Below are 18,166 nucleotides of genomic sequence, written 5' to 3'. Positions count from 1 at the left end.
TAGTGATGAGATATTTATGCTTTCGTTTTATATTTTCACACCAATGATTCATTATTTCTCCTTTACTTTGAAAAAAGGTACTAATTCAGAAAAACAAGAAATGTCAATATAAAATGATGCAACACTTTAACTTCTTATACACACATATTCTTAACATAGTAATTAAATTTACGTTTAAAACGCACAACAATTAGCCTTCTATGTATGTCTATTACTTAGAGTGTTTAAATATGAATACATCTAACTTGCGTTATAATGTTCAATTTTGCGAAAAACACAAGGAAATGAAAGTTATCTGGTAGATATACATTGTTTGCTTTACAGTATAGTAATACAACAATAGTTGGTAGAAGATCAGATAATGCCACTGAAGAAGAATCGTTGTCTCCTTGGCATAGGGTGTAAAGACAGTTTTAATGAAATCTAGATGTTCAGAATATAAACAAAATGAAAGTCTTTTCAATCAGTTAATTGATGATTAATCAATTAAAATGCGGGTTAATTTCAACTGAAGATGCACCCCATCGTCGGCCTTAAATAGCAACATCAGCAAAGATGGCCACTAGAGTGTAAGAAATAGCTAATACCATTGCAAGATATACCACTAGGCAAATAACAAGTATCGTTGACATCTCATTAAGAACAGCCAATGCCATTCTCAAACGTGATTTAAAAATGAGAAAGATCTGTGCTTGATGGATTCCCCATTTGCTGGCAGGTGAGCAGAAAAAGGCTCGCAGGCAATACGCAAAATGTTTCTTATACCTGTATCCAAAAAACAATGCACGATATTTTGCAAATAACTTGATGAAACATGGGTTCATTTTAATGAGCCAAAACGAAAACACCTACATAATTTGGGCTACAAAGTCTGGTAAAAGACATTGCGAAAACTACTATCATAATAAGGTGATATATGCCATTTTCTTTACTACTTAGGCATTAAGGGTGCAGGTTGCAAATCTATTAATGCAAATTTTTACAAAAGTTTACGAAAACTAAACAAAACGAAGTCCCACTACATATATGGCCAATGTCACATTGCTGCATGACAGTGCGACATCGAGCAAGTCGTCTATAATGCAAGACTTTCTAAAGCAGAAAAAAGTCATTGTGCTTCCCCCATTCTCCGTATCCTCCTCCTGACCCTGCCCCTTGTGACTTTTTGTTTTCAAAGCTAAAGAAAAAACTTTTCAGGTCGAACATTTGTTCAGCACAAACATTCAGTTCTGCAATATTCCAGTGTCTTTATAGTAAACCTAGAAGGTCTATGAAAATGTTTTCAATTAACGAATCCAACTTTGAATATTGAATAAAACTTTTTATATCTGTTGGAGGTGAATACTTTCAGGTAACAAAAAAACAGTGAAGAATCAAATTCTACATGCTTAAATGCATTCATATTTGAACAGTCTTTGTATTTATAACAAACAAAACAAAAACAAAAAACATAAAATTACATTTGAAATCAAATATAAACTTTTTTCAATTTAATTTTAACTCGAAACGCAAGCTATCATCACTTTAGCCGATCCAGTTAGTAGGCATGAAATAAACGCTGGACCATTAGCATTTGTCTACAAAATCATATCGATTTATATACATATACAAAAACAGCAAGTCCTGTGTCACGTTACTTGTTCAAATTACAAATGATTTTGTGTCTCAAAGTAATAAACAAAAGATATCATATATGTTACATCATTGACATATTATACATTATTCCAAGTTATTGTATAAGATAATAGCGATTTAGATAGAAACATATTAATATGCATAATAACAATAATTATTTCTTGATAATTTTATTTAGTTTACGTAAATAATTTGTAATCTTATTACAAATCGTGCACTTCCTATGTGAAACATTATACTTCTTCTTTAAGATTATGTCGATATCAAAAGAGCCACTATTAGTTTCTTAACGTAAAACTTTTTACAATTCGTGCCTTTTCTGTGTGTAACAGAATACTTATATGCCTGTGCCATCATTAGACTTCGTTTAAAGATAATGTGAAGTATAATTAGAGCTAGTTTAAGTTCCTCAACGCAAAAGGAAACGGAAAATCAAAACCAATTATCCCTTTGAAAAGGGTTACATGAAATGAATTTCCTAGACACTCGAGTAACGACATAATTTTTATGTTTAAAAATATACATAAAAGCATGTAAAAAACTAACTCCCTGCGCATTACATACTTTAAAAAACACAGTCTAGATAGTTTATCTCCGACTATAACAAGAGCCGGTTGAACCGGGTGAACCTCCCCGAATAAATTTTGGACACAGGAAGGTATACCTCATGTAGTGTCAGAGTTATGTCACAGACAAAGTTCAAAGAGTAAAAACAACCCAAATGTTGCGCGCGACACGTCGTCTCAATATTGTGATCATTTCTGTAAAATAGTTGTAAAAGCCGACATGAAATAACGAAGTTATGGGCCGGAAACTATTTTGCTGCAATGTCATGTTGTGACCTTGACCTTCAAGGTAGCGACCAAAATGCTGCGCGCGACACGGTGTCTCAATATGGTGATCATTTCTGTAAAAATAGTTGTAAAATCCGACGTAAAATAACGAAGTTAAAGGCCGGACACGATTTTGCTGCAAGGAATGCTGTGACATTGACCTTCAAGATAGGGACCCAATTGTTGCGCGCGACACGTCATCTCAATATGGTGATCATTTCTGTGAAATAGTTGTAAAATCCGACTTCCAATAACGAAGTTATGGGCCGGACACGAATTCGGGACGTACGTACGGACGGGCTGACTGATGGACGGACGGACGGACAACCCGACGACTATATGCTCCCCCGAATATTAAACATATTATACAACATTCGTTTGTTGAAACTAAAACATAAGTATGACAATGTTTTCACGACTTGCAAGATTAAGTCTACCTTATTACTATATACACGCAGAACGCTTTACTCTTAAAATACTTTCACCATATATACTTTCACCATATAGAGTATTTACTCGTTCAATGTATCTTTATTGTAAAATTTTCAAATTTTATGAAAAATAATTCAAAATGGGTAAAATTAGTTTATCAAACAATTGAGTAATGGACACATCTGGTGCTTCTAATTTGGAAATTGCTTTTTGTGCTTTACTTGCTCAAGTGTGTATTGATGGATAATCTATCGTGTGTACATGCAATACCAAGATATGACTTAACTGTTGTCAAAGACAAATTTCATGTCTTGTATTTATAGACTTGAACACTTTTTGCATTTAAAATCAGCATTAAGAACTACCAAATATGAAATTTTTACACAATTTGTTTAGTAAACAAACTATCGTCATCATCAAAAAATTCTTTAAAGAATAAAAGATATTCTGGGTATGCTTGCGTGTCGTTAAAAACAACAAACATTTCATCGTGGTCGTCGATGACCGAATCGTAGAGGTTGTGAGGTCCGCCAACAGGTTTTGCTGGTGGCTGGCGTAATCCGTGCTCACCAGTTGTATATTCTCCGGTGAGTACTCGACTATAATATATTCTCTTCACATTATTTGCGTCCGGTACAGAGTAAGTATCGTCACATGAGTAATCAGCGTTAACGGCAAAATAGACACCAAATCCAAAAGCCACAGCTAAAAAATAAAATTGTCAGCGTTGTTCATGATGTATATGATATAGATAAATCTGCAAATGCAAATTAAAACAGCATTTTACTTTTCCGACTTTGAAGTTAAGTTATATCATTTTTTTGCCAAATTTACAACGTATGTACTTACTAATTTGTATTATAATTTGAATAAAACTAATGTTAATATTAATTATGTATCCTTTCGCTTTATAATTTGAAAAAAGCTAATGATGATATTAAGAATGTATCCCTTTCGCTCCTTACTTAGAAACCTCCATGACTTCATATTTAAACCTCCATAGTGTTATACTCTAGTTAACCGCGAAACACGTCAAAAAATTTATTGTGCTTAATAAGGGAGACGGAGTCATTACTGTGACGGTTTCAGATTAATTTTCGTCGAAAGTACGTAAGTCAGCATACTCTCAGCTATTCTCTTTAAGTTTCATGGCTGTAGCAGTTGTATGTTTACCTTACTTTCGCACCACGCAATCCCGTCTTCATACAGAAAATGGGACATTCGTTTTATATCATTATGCTACAATAGTTTAAAAGAACATTCACTCACCATTTTGTCCACAAAAGCTGCGATTAAATCCATGAATATTAATACTGTCCACTGCTTCAGCTTTTGTACCATGCCACAACATTCTTTCGTTCTGTGTCTCTGGTTTATTTCTTGCTTCAAGTTGATTCCGTTTACTTTGGTACTGTTCCCAAAGAGTTTTGTTTTGTATTTTCTGAATCTGAAGTAATACATTTGATTAAATTGTCAAGGTTTCTCAAAATTACTCTCATTTAGATCTATGTGCTTTGCATGCGTATAATGATATCATGACATTTTATTTTGAACGTGTTTTACAAAATATGTAATTATTACATGATTAATAAGCACCGACAGTACATTATTTTGTAAGAATTTTCCATTATAACTAAGTGTTTAACTAGAATTTGTGTCGATAGGACACAGATGTCCCCACACTCCACTGATTTTTCACTCCACTGACGTACATCAGAATAATACAAAAGAGGACGGACAAAGAAAATCCTGCAAGACCTTCATTGCCCATAAGTGGTTTGTGCATAAAAACATATCCAAATTTTCCAATGCTGACTTCTAAAATTTTCCAATTATTGAGCTGCAAGAATCTAAAATCTCAATTTTATATCCGAAGGGTTGCATAAAAGAAAATATAAACGAGCAAAACCCCAGATGCACAACTACTTATGCTGACCAACATTCCTGTTAAGTGTCATGAATAAAAATCAAAAACATTTTTTGGGTTATGCAAGACACATGTTAAAAAAGTTGCAAATCTTATTGCAAGTCAAGAATAATAATACAAAATACCGAATAAATGTACAAACTTATACCAAGATGCATAACTTCACAAGCTAACTAACATACCTGTAAAGTGTTATGACTCTAGGATGAATTCACTTTTATTCACGCACAGCAAAAAAATACAATTGCAAATTTTTACTAAGTCAAGGGCAATAACTCTACAAATACTAAATAAATCCACCAGCAAACCCCACAAAAGCACAACTTCACAAGCTGTCGATCAACATTTCCGTTGAGTTAAATGACTTCATGTCAAATACTTTTTGGACTACGAGTAACACAAGTTGAAACTTGCAAATTTCACTACGTCAACGTCAGTGCATAGATCTCTGACCTGTCTGATTAGTGGATGCACTAAGAATATCACCACAACTGGTTTGTTATCAAAGGAACAAATGTCAGTATTTGTGGTAAAAAATCAATTAGTATTCATCAATTCTATCAGTAACAAATAATAACAAGAAATGTCGAATGACACATATGCCTCGCTTTCTAGCCCTTGACTCATATTATTCGTAATTTTGTTAAAGAAACTTGCCATAAATGAGTACATGGAAGTGCTCAGTTATGGAAAATAGAAAACTAGAAACCTACTAGTATTAACAAATTAATGTGTGAAACAAAAAGACCTTGACGTTTGAACTATGAAGACTTACTGATAATACGTTTTCAAGATAATAAGCGGAAACCATTCTGACATTAAGGCCCCTGTGACCTTGACCTTTGAACATGTGACCCCAAAATCAATAGGAGTCATGTATAGTTATGACCAATCACTATGTGAAATATGAAGATTTTATGATTAATAACTTTCAAGATAACAAACAAAAACCATACTAACATTCAACGTCCTTGTGACCCCAAAGCAAAAAAGGGTCATCTACTAGTTATGACCAATCAGTATGTGAAATATGAACACTTCGTGATAAATAGTTTTCAAGATAATAAGCAGATACCATTCTGACATTTAATACAACTATGACCTTGATCTTTGAACTAGTGACCCCAAAATCAATCAATATGTGAAATATGAAGACTTTGGGATAAATAGTTTTCAAGATAATGAGCAGAAACCATTCTGCCATTTATGGTCCCTGTGACTTTGGCATTTGATATAGTGACCCCGAAATCTATAGGGGTCATTCACTAGTTATGACCAATAAGTATGTGAAATATGGACATTGTGATAAAAGGTTTTTAAGATAATTAGCGATAACCATGTGATCTACCGACAGACAGACCGACGGACAGACATACCGACCAACATAAGCAAAACAATATACACAATCTTCTTCGAAGGGGGGGCATTATAAATCCTCCAGCACTTTTAGAGCTACGGGTTATACAACACGCACGCGTATACGCACGCACGGACAATGAAACATCAAGCTGTCCTAGAATGGGAGTATCATACCGGCTTTTGTTGTGCTCATGATTTGCATTCTTATTTTTGTATATCTCCTGTGGACAGAATGTTATGAATATTTCCGCAATTTATTAAAATGTCAACCACTGATTAAATTTAAACCACTAGACTTGACTAAAGATAGCATCGCTAAATTTCAGTATTATATCTTTACAGTAATACAATGTATATGTAAAATTCAGAAACATTTTTACATTTTATCTTGACTGAACAGAGATTGCAATTGAAAGTTAAATACACAAATGATATGGAATAAAGACAGGGAATGTTTAAAATTCATATTACATCAGATGTCCTATTAAGAAACCAGATAACGGCATAGAAAATTAATTGTCAATTTCATGCTCTTCAACGATTTTTTATCAAGTCTAACACGTTAGTATGAAAATGGAAATCTATTGTATAGAAACAGATGTCAATGTCCTTGCATTGTTGTTTAAATTATGCGCATATTGTCGTTCCTTGTAATAAATGACTCTAGCATGTCGGCTTTGGTCGTAATAAAGCCATCATCTATATTCTTACCATGCATAATTACACAATCAGACCATTCAATAAAAAAATTTAAGCAACCTCAAAATAAACTTTGACGTGAAAAGGAAAGCTATACAGCCTATTCCATAAAATCGTTTTAGTATTGTGTTATAAAAATATATAATTTTATACCTTTAAAACTTCGTAGTCTGAAGAGGCAGAATCCAAAAATTTCTGTTTCATATCTATGTACTCTTGAGCATCTTGTTTAAGATCTATTACTCTGAGATTGCCTCCTTGCATATCACCCCAAGTAGGCGGAACATCAAATGAACCTCCTTAAACATATAATTGTATATTATTTATTATCAAACTTGTCATCCCGACTCATGACAGTTCTGCAATATAATACTTTTAAAGCTAGTCTTATCTTTGTCGTTCATTACTTACATTTAACATTATCTTGCAATTATTTTTCTTCACATTCAACCGACCTCACCTTCTGGAAAAGTTATGCTTGCTTATACTAACCTCATTGCTAGCGACTGAAGAGACGACTATGCAGTCCTATGAGAATGAAATGTAAATGAAAACCAAATTGTATAGTTAAAGATTATATACCATGCAAACTTCAAGCGCAGATGATTCGAAAACGTGCTTGATGGACACTTTTTAAAGTTTGAATAAACATGTACAGTTTTCTCTTTGCCTTCATGTCTACATAAACATTTTATTTCAGACCTTATAAAAATAAAACCAATGCACTTTCAGCATTTGCTACATGTGATGTTCCATTGAAATTTATTTCCAGTGTCTAAAACGTCCAAATTAAATCCATTATAATAATCCATCCTAAAAATTACCAATACTCTCGGTTCGAATTTCAGATATATTCATTTACAAAAGTTTATAGTAAATACATGTTTTAGGACTATAAATATGGAAAATGTTTTTGACGAATAAATGTTTTTTTAAGTAACTTTCGTATGCTTATCATTTATGTGTCCGTTTAAAGATAAATTTAACACAGATAAATTGTTGTTTAACCAAACCTTTCACAACATTCCTTCTAAGAACTTTTGCCACAGCCTTTATGTCAGTCTCGGGATATTCTTCCATTGTTTCAAAGTTAATGATGTAATCCCTACCGTCTACACTGTATTTGACAAAAATAATAACGAATTTAATACAAAGGCAATATTCTGAAACACACTGGATAATAGGGTTCATACTTTTCGGACGTTGCTGAGATTGTTCAGTTTTATAGAATTAATCAATTTCTTTTCTATGTACGAGAGTCGGAAGACATTATGATAAATGGCTACCTTTCATATGTTTATACACATTGACATCTACTTACGTCTACTAACCAAAATTTACCTTTTTAGTATCATTTTTATTGCAGTAGGTTACTATCGCTTAACATTCTTGGCTGGCTTGCTGAATGAATGAATGAATCAAAGGACGAACGAACGAACGAATGAAAATTTCCTGGTAGTTTATACCAAAGCATTAAGTAAATTGGAGAAATCAGTTTGTCAAACGTCTAAAACAGACCAGACTGTAAAAGAATAAGAATAAGAAATAAAACTTTAAAAAGAGTTCATTTTCTCTAAATATTTTTAAAGAGGTTCATTTTCTCTAGAAATATGCATATAAAAGGCAAAGGTGAACTGCCTAAAATAGACGTCTTACTTAAATCCCATTTCCTGAGCATTTTGTTTATAACGTTTTTCAATTTTTAGGTTAAGTTCTCTTTCATACGGTTGAACATCTTCTCCCTCTTCTGTTACTTCAATGACATACCATTGAGCAATGTTGGTCATGTAATCCATTTCAATTGCAGCGTTAATAAAACTACATAAATAGAGAGAAGTATTAAATGAATTTAGAACACTTTCTAGCATGACTCGTGATTTTGTCATTGTACATAAAACAAAACTAGTGTAATCTTCAATCTGACTAAAGATCAGATCTACTTTAGTTTTTTAATGCATGTAGATCCAATTACCACCGTTTTTGAATTGCCTTCATTGTAATTTTGGTTTTTCCAAGAAAGATATTTTAGCCATGCAACCAAATTGTCATTTACAGATAGGCATAAGAAGAATTAATCGGAAGTAAAAAAATCTTGTTTTTTGTTGGACAAAACTGTTTGCAGAACAAAGTATTTCAAACAAATAAACTTATAATGATAGACTTTATTTTTCTATGCAACATCCATAAATCATGGATTGTGATAATATTATAGCCTTTTTTACAAAAATTGTTGATGCAACATCAATCTTCAAATCTACTAAAGGTATTGACTTGGAACTTGATGCATGTCTTAAAGGTCATAATTGGAAAAGGATCTGACTGACTGACTTCTTCGTTTAAGTTTAGCATGCAACATCACTCTTCAAAACTTGTAATTTTAACGATTATTAATTCTTGAACATGCGTCTGCGGGATCATTATTCCACTGAAAGTCACTATCAAAGGTTTCTAACTCTTGCATACATTTTTCATACAATAATGGCCCTTTGTTAACTTAGGGAACTAAGTTCTAGATTAAAGTTTTGCATGCAACGTCAATCTTCAAAATTACTAAAGGTATTTGTTTGATTCTTTGTGCTTCTACGAAATATTTGGAAGTTGCCTGAAGCCATTTTCGGAATTATCAAAACAAGTAGAAACATTAAACATCACTTTAGTAAGACATAATGAAAAATAATGAAGCAGATTAAATTTATAAATTTGCAGAATTTTAATATTATCAATAGGTCGTTTATTCAAGTGTACCTATATTTATTTAAAGATCTTCTATAACAAACCTGTAACTGACTATTGACACATTACATAAAGTTAATTCATTAAGAGCACGTTTTATGTAGAACCAGCAATTAAACTTTACTTTAGCAATTTATCTTTTTCTTTATCTTTACAATATACTTCTAAGTTCTATCATTCTCAAACTTAAATCAAAGGCTTGACATGCTTCACATGTTGTCTTTCTAATAGGTGTCTAAATAAATGGTCACTGCTGATGGATATATCCCTATTCAACTCCAACCTGTCTAAATCAAATTATCAGATAATTGCATTACAATAACAACATAATCAAAAAACACATGTTTGTGGTTTAATTTATTGTTATTCAAAAAAAGGTCAAAGTAGGCAGCTACTAAGATTTTGAAGGTATTATAATCCCAAGTATAACCCAAAGTACCGTATAAGTACTTATTTCTGCGGGCTTAATATTCTGCGATTTTTGTTAAAATAAGGGCTTTTAAATTTTTGCGTATCTTATTTCTGCGGTGTCATCATTCTCGCATTGATGTTTTTTTATTTCTGCATTTTAATTTAGTTATTTTTGCAAAATTAACCGAAACAAACAGACCACATTTCAAGATTGGTTGATGTAAAATGTACATTACTTCCGGTAAACATGCAGACAACTTATAATGTGTTTCATGTAATCATCATGTATCGGTATGTTAACGTTTATAAACAAAAATCAACAATGTGCAATAACAACAATTAATTGTTATACTGCATGTAAAATAAACAATGGTAAAATCACACGTACAGCTCGAATTCGCTATTCCTTTCATTATCTGTTTACAATCAATATTGACAAAAGGGTGTCGATAATTCATATATAAAATGATACTATTTATCGCCTATATCTTTAATCACCTAAACAATTACTCAAAATTTTATCTGTTCAGCGTAATAGCGTAGTGGTTGAGTGTTGGTTTCGTCATTGTAGAGACCTTGGTTTGATCCCTGGAAAAGGCATTTCTCTTTTCTTAGATATTTTAGTCACTCGTGAATTTCTTTCACACAATACTTTTTTTACACACATTTGCTTTCAGCAGGTTAAGTTATAAACTTAAATTAAAAACAACAATAAAGTAGTAAATAACAATAGCTCTTGGTTTTGAAATCAGTGTAGGAAAGCAATAAGAAACTTTCATAGAGCGAAATATTTATATAAATTAAGAAAAACTGACGAAAACAAATATAAGTTTATAGAAAAAAGTAAGATAAACAAAAATACTATGCGTTCGTTTAAACATTGATAAATTTGGCAAATCACAAATCAAAGACCCCAGGAAATATTGGAAGTTACTTCGTAATAATAACAGTCAACGCAAAACGGAAGCAAGTATCGATGAAATGTATGAATTGTTAAAAAATGTCAAATGTTCAAATGATGGAACAATTAATGACAATTAATTAAAACACATTTAATCTAGAAAATAATGAGCAATCAGACCAAAACGAATCTATCAATTGTCCTACAACATATGAAGAGATTGATGAGGCAGTAAAAATGTTGAAAAATAATAAAGCACGTGGGTTAGACGAAATAGTTAACGAACAAATACAATGCTATTGTTTAATGAAAGATACGTATTTCAAACGTTTTAATTTAGTATTTGAAAAAAGGTGTTATACCTGAAATGTGGACTATTGAGATAATAAATCCAGTATATAAAAACAAAGGTGATGCTAGTAAACCTGAAAATTATAGACCTATAACACTTCTAAGCTGTTTGGGAAAACTTTTTACCAGTATTATAAATAATAGGCTTACTACGTATGCAGATGAAAATAATATAATAAATAATAGTAAAGCAGGTTTAAGGAAGGGATTTTCAACCACAGACCAACTTTTTGTATTATTTAATCAATTACTTTAATAACAGTAAAAATTAATTATTCTGTGCTTTTATCGATCTCAAACAAGCCTTTGATACAGTCTGGAGAAATGGTCTTTGGCAAAAACTCTTTAATCTTAATATAACAGGAAAATGTTTAAATCTCATTAAAAACATGTACGATAACATTAAATCGTGTGTCAGAGTTAACTTTGAAGTTTCAAATTTTTTCCCAAGCAACATAGGCGTACGTCAAGGAGAGAACTTGTCCCCTCTACTTTTTTCAATGTTTTTGAATTACCTTAGCGATTATTTTGCAAATAGTAATGACACTATGGGAATCACGGTACAAAATGACCAAAACGCAGACAAAATTCGTGATTTTTTAAAGATATTTATATTACTTTACGCTGATGACACTGTTATTTTATCTGAATCGGTATCATGACATTTGTATGAAAATTATTGTAAAACATGGAAACTTACTGTAAATACATCTAAATCTAAAATCGTAGTATTTTCTAAAGGACGACAACAAAACTATAATTTCATCTTGAACAACGAAAGATTAGAGGAAGTTACGGAGTACAAGTATCTAGGAATTTTATTTTGTAAAAGTGGATCATATACTAAAACTAAAAAACATATAGCATAACAAGCTACCAAAGCAATGTATAGTTTAATAAGAAACTAAAATAGACTTTGTTTACCAATTGATATCCAAATAGATCTTTTTAATAAAACAATAAAACCTATTCTTCTTTATGGAGCGGAAATATTGGGATATGGTAATATAGAAGTGATTAAACGAGTCCAATTAAAATTTTTAAAGTATATTTAAAATATGAAAAGATCCACCCCAAATTATATGGTGTACGGAGAAACAGGCTGCCTGTCGCTATCTATTGAAATAAACGAAAGAATAATCATGTATTGGGCTAGATTAAAAATGCACGATGTAAATAATCATCAAAAGAAATTGTCGTCTCTATTATACAATATTACATATACTCTTTCAAAAGACTTAAGTGAAAATAACTTGAGAAAAAAATGTCCTTGGATTGCAAACTTAAGACATAAATTGCGGTTTATGTAATATATGGGATACACAAAACTTTGGAAACGAGAAGTCGTTGAAATTAGCAATTAGACAGAAACTAAAAGATGTTTTTCTAAATGATTGGTATTACGTTATTGAAAACTCTAGCAAAAGTACATTCTACAGAATATTCAAAAAGGAATTTAAATTCGAAAAATACCTTTTATCAACTCCTAAACCTTTTCTTCGTTACATGATAAAATTTCGTACACGTAACCATAGATTACCAATAGAAACTGGATTGGGCCCGAATACCAATCAATCAAAGAACATGTACTTCTTGTAACAATAATAAGGGTGACGAATTTCATTACTTATTTGAATGCCTTTTGCTTAATGATGAAAGAAAGAAATTTATGAAACCCTATTATTACAGATGTGCAAATACATTCAAACTAGAACAACTAATAAATACAGAAAACAAGAGCGAATATTTGAAATTATGTTAATTTGTTAAACCAATAATTTTAAGATAATTAAATTAGTATTCACCTCTTATGCGATTACTTACATTCCAAGAATTACTTTCATTCCAAGACTATTACACGAGTATTTCACAGATTAATCTTTTATTACCCATAGTAAAGTGTTTGTTTGTTATAATATTTGTCTAAATAGTATGACACTTTTTTCATTTAGCTTTTCAGTATGAGTCTAGAAATTTTATTGTAAAGGTTTAAAATGTTATGTCGTACATAATTGTACATCACTTGTCAGTTGTTTGTATTATTATTTCTTTTTCCTTTTTCTTTTTTGTAACTATTATCATCGTTTGTCGATAAATAAAAAGAAAGGTAATATAAAACGAAATTACACCCTTAGAGAGTGTCTAAATTACGTGACTCTCCACGGTTTTTTATAGTAACATATTTACTAGGAAATTTAACAATTTGTGGTTTTGATACATTGTTAATTGAATGTACTGCAGTTCAGCAAATGATATGAACAAATACTCTTTTTACGAATTATTTTACCACTCAAATTATATATACATTGTACATATGTTTAAAGAGCCTCTACTTACATTGTATTTATTACTAACCACATTTATTCATGTTAACATGAAATGAGTGTAATAAAGGAAATTTGACTTGACTTGACTTGAATTTGACTTGACTTGAATTTGAAACAAGACTGTCGTGATAAGGATGATAAATGAGGATTTGAAGGAAAATAAATATATATAAGATATAAAAATGAACCGAAATTGTCAAAAAATGTAGCAAATTGAATTCAGAATTTTAAACACAAAATTATATTGCATAATTGATTTGAACTCAATTTTTTTTTTCACATGAACTCTTCATAACTCTCTAACCACTATATGCTACTCGAATTTACGTGTCCATATCCACTTTTATTTTCTATATTGCAATAATAATGCAAAATGTTATAACTTAATAACTTGTACCACCCATTATTTCATAATGGTACGACAGATTAATGTAAACGTTATATGTTCGACTTATAGACACAAGATATTGTACAAATAAAAGGGTATGTTTATTGCACCCGTCTAACTATAAAAGTTTTATTTTACACCAAAAAAATAAAGCTTAGAGTGAGCGAAAGTCATACAAACATGATATTTATTTAAACAAAAAGAACAAGGTAGGTAACTTTTTTTCTAATATTTAATTCATGACAGATACATAAAGAAAAATTCCCATCTACAAAAGCCGATAACGGTACATGGTAATGTAATTATACAATACCGGTAGCTGACATATTCCGACATAGACATATGCGAATTCGAAAAATTAGATAAACGCCGTTTTCTGATACTTTCTGTACACAGCTCTGGGGAATTCAGCAAAGGTGTTAACCCCGGTACGGAATTAGGCCGTGCCCGTTGTAGTGTAGAAAGTAGTTCTTTTAAATTTTGAAGAGGCCCATTTCAAGTCATCCTTGGAAAGACTGATTACATTTTAAGTATATTTTTTTCTAAATGTGTACATGAAGTTTCATTTCTGAGTACTTTGAATGTTTTGTTTTTTTGTATCTTTGCAGGATTTCATTTCTTGGTGGAAGGTTTCAGGAAGTACCATGCGCCAGTCTAAACCAAAGTTGTTTTTTGGTTTATTTTATAGTGCTTACACAAATTAAAAGCTGCAGAAAAAGTCCAAAGGCTAATGTATTTTTTTTGTGCTAAATTTAGTTGGATAGTATTGTTATTGAAAGTTTTAGCCACCGAATGCCTGTACGGGATATGCTATATTCAGAATTTAGTCTCAGATGTGATGGATTTACTAAAAGGCTTTCAGTTTAAAGCTAGTGTTTTCTTTCCGTTTGTATGTGTTTTTGTACCTTTTTGGATGCAATACCAAGGAAGTTTGAAATTCAATTTACATGTTAACACATACATGTATATGTATATGTATTATACTTTACAGGGATGTTATAGATCTATATATATCTTGCAAAGTTTCTACTAGAGTCTAGCTATGAAAAATTTTCAGCTTCATATTATTTAAATATTTCCGTCATATTTGTGTTTTTTAAGAATTACCTAGCGATGATGCTAACTGGACTGTTAACAACATGAAATCATGGCCACGCTTAGCATATGAAAATTTGGTTGACTACCTTATACATCACAAAGCATATGATGAAAAAGAAATGAAGGCGTTCAGGTCCCTCTATGCAAAGAACTACGTAGAAAGTGGATGGTTGGGTGACGTGTATAATTGTGAAAGTGAAAATGTTAAATACTTCAAAGCACCTAGTCAGCCTGCTGTTGGGCGTGTAGATTACAATGCCTGGCTTTGCAGTGTCCGAGACAAGCATCCTAACTGCTTATTGTACATGTCCGGCTGGAGCAGGTAGAAGTTGTAGTCATGTAGCTGCCATTGTATATGCACTTATAATGGCATGGGAGCATGGCGTGACTGGTGAGACATGCACTGATAGAGAAAGATCCTGGGGTAAGGGCTCCCACAAAATTTTGTCAGTTCACGAAGAACTTTCTGACATCGTAGCAAATAACATGAAATTTAGATATATTGAAAGTGACAGAGTGGCAAACCCGCAGCAATTTCTGGATCACAAGGATGTGAAGACGTCTGTGAAAAGAAACCCCTTCCAACAACTGTGGCAGTGCAAAGGGACCATGCTTAATTAGGTTTTATGTGCTCCAGAGACAACTTCAATGGCTAAACAACCTCTATCACATGGTTGTCACGACATTGATGGTATAACTCCATCAGTGCCATCATGCCCACCGTGTAAAACATTTTTTAACAATTATGTGAAGATTGGATATAGTAAAGCAGATCTCCTTCAGAAACAAAATGTTGATCAGTCATCGCCATTGTGGATTGTGTGTCGAAAAGTGCAACTGACTTTTAGCAAAATAAATAGTGTACCGAAGACCACACGAGCTGATCCTGAAAAATTTATAAACAGTCACATTTACAACAGATTTAAGGGTTGTGCAGCTACGAGGCACGGTCAAAAAGGTGAGCCTTTTGCATGCAGTGGTTTGAAAGCAAAACCGGGTTGAGTATTCAATGCAGTGGGCTTGTTTTGCGTAAAGATGCACAATACATTGGGGCTAGTCCTGATGGCATTATTGACCAAGATACAATAATTGAAATCAAGTGCCCAACAAAACCTATTCAAGACCTCATACAGTCTGGAAAGTACAATGTGACATTAGACCTTAATGGAAGGCCAATCCTTAATCCGAGAGGTAAAAATGGATACTATACACAGGTTCAAATGACAATGTTTGTACAAACTCAAGCAGGTGTAAGTTTATTCTTTGGAGCAAAAACTATCAAATGTTGCTTGACCTTAACTATGATGCAGAATTTGTTGAGAAACTGCTTCCAGGGGTTAGGACATTTTATTTAGCCATTTACTTCCCCGCCTGACCGATGAGGAACATAGTGGCAGGTTACACTGTGTGCACATTACAAAAACTTTTGCAAAGGGAAGTGAAATATTCGTAATGTAGCAACCAAAATGACATTTGACATTTTGTTCAATTTATGAAGAACTGTACATTAATATCTACCTATAACTGATTAAGTACAGTACTGTTGACATTATGACAGTAAAAAAATACGTGATAATAATAAAAATTATATATATAAAATAAAATTCAACAACATGTTACAAAATAATATTTTAATATTATGAAAGGTGAATGTACAGCAATAAAGTTTAAAGTACAAATGATCAAGTGTGTTATGTTTTAAGATTATTCCTGAAATTTCTGAAAAATATATAAATTTTTACAGGTTGAAATAAATAATAAAGAATTAGATCCTATAAAGTCTACATGAATTCACAGTCTATTTGGAAGGTTATTATTGTAATTATTACATATAGTACTTGAATTAAACTGATTTTAGCGGCTATAAATTCAAAATATATTTCAGTCATCGATTTCACCATAGCCATCTTTTATAAGCTGATCTCTTAAATTACACAAGCCAACAACAGCACAAAGAGTTTTGTTTGCATTTTTGAATGATTTGTTGACCATTTTTGTATTCAAGATTCTGTAAGACTTCATTCTCATTATAGCTCGTTCAACATGTATTCTATTATTGGCTATTCGCCTACTGTCAATCACATCCTGTTCTGTAAGTTGTCTACGTCCTTTCATAATTTTTTTATGCGTTTATTTAAGGTCGCCGCCGGAAAGCCCATATGGGCGACCGTACACTCAAGAGCGTCCCGCCGAGATTTTTTCGTCGATTTTTTCCAGCTTTATTGGTGGAGGAAGACCCCAAGTGCCCCTTCGGCCATTATTTCAGGCACGAGCAGGTACCTGGGTAGAACCACCGACCTTCCGTAAGCCAGCTGGATGGCTTACTCACATGAAAGATTTCGACCCAAGTGAGGATCGAACCTACAGCGGTGAGGGACCTGTGATCTCAATACAACGACCTGAACCACACGGCCACGGAGGCCCCTTCTTTCATAAAAGTGCACATAGTTCCTCACTTATAGTAAAGCCCCTGTCCGCTATAACTTCGTCTCCTGGAATCAAATAGTTTAGAAACCCACTTTTTTATGCAATTATCACTAGCACGACCATCAAACAAAGAAGACACAAACATGATAAATCCACTTGGAGCACTGGCAATTAGAAATTTAACTGTATTATTGTTTTTGTAAGTTTTGGCTCGAACATTTAAACAAAAGGGACGCTGAATAAAAATCTCCGAACAATCTATTATACAAGTAGTTTTTGGAAATGTATCTTTAAATGACAATGGCAACGTTCGACGTAATGTTTCTCTTGGCAACCAAATTACACTATTTGGATATAAATGTATTGCCATTATGTCTACCTAGCAACTGTAGATATTGTTCATTAACTGTGTTGATACACTAAGTCGTATTGCATATTGCTAAGTCGTATGGCATTTTTTGCCATACTCTGACAGAGTTTTTATAAGAGTTAGCATCACTGTCAAACTAAGGCCTGTATAAAAAAATTAGCAACATAGTCTAATAGTCTATTGATATATTGTCTAATGAAAATTCAGTAGATGTTTTTTTGACAGGAAGCATTTCTTGTCCCTTTACTATAATTATTGATTAGTATGGTCTAAAG

General features: G+C 32.3%; 1 protein-coding gene across 1 annotated transcript in view; it reads right to left on the bottom strand.

Moving 5' to 3' along the window:
• Positions 1-203: 203 nt before the first annotated feature.
• LOC132760596 (protein mono-ADP-ribosyltransferase PARP14-like) overlaps positions 204-18,166 on the bottom strand; it is a 92,172-nt gene continuing 74,209 nt past the window's right edge. Inside the window, exons 30-34 of the mRNA XM_060752604.1 lie at positions 8,542-8,703; positions 7,899-8,002; positions 7,039-7,184; positions 4,170-4,347; positions 204-3,605 (exon numbers count right to left, since the gene is read on the bottom strand). Of these exons, the coding sequence (XP_060608587.1) occupies positions 3,280-3,605; positions 4,170-4,347; positions 7,039-7,184; positions 7,899-8,002; positions 8,542-8,703 (916 nt within the window). The 3' untranslated portion in view covers positions 204-3,279. The remainder of the gene's footprint in view (positions 3,606-4,169; positions 4,348-7,038; positions 7,185-7,898; positions 8,003-8,541; positions 8,704-18,166) is intronic.

This window comes from Ruditapes philippinarum, unplaced genomic scaffold (assembly GCF_026571515.1).
Source record: "Ruditapes philippinarum isolate M1 unplaced genomic scaffold, ASM2657151v2 ctg1341_1_1_1_1, whole genome shotgun sequence".
In the NCBI taxonomy this organism is placed as follows: Eukaryota; Metazoa; Mollusca; class Bivalvia; order Venerida; family Veneridae; genus Ruditapes; species Ruditapes philippinarum.
This window is presented reverse-complemented; position numbering and strand designations above follow the sequence as displayed.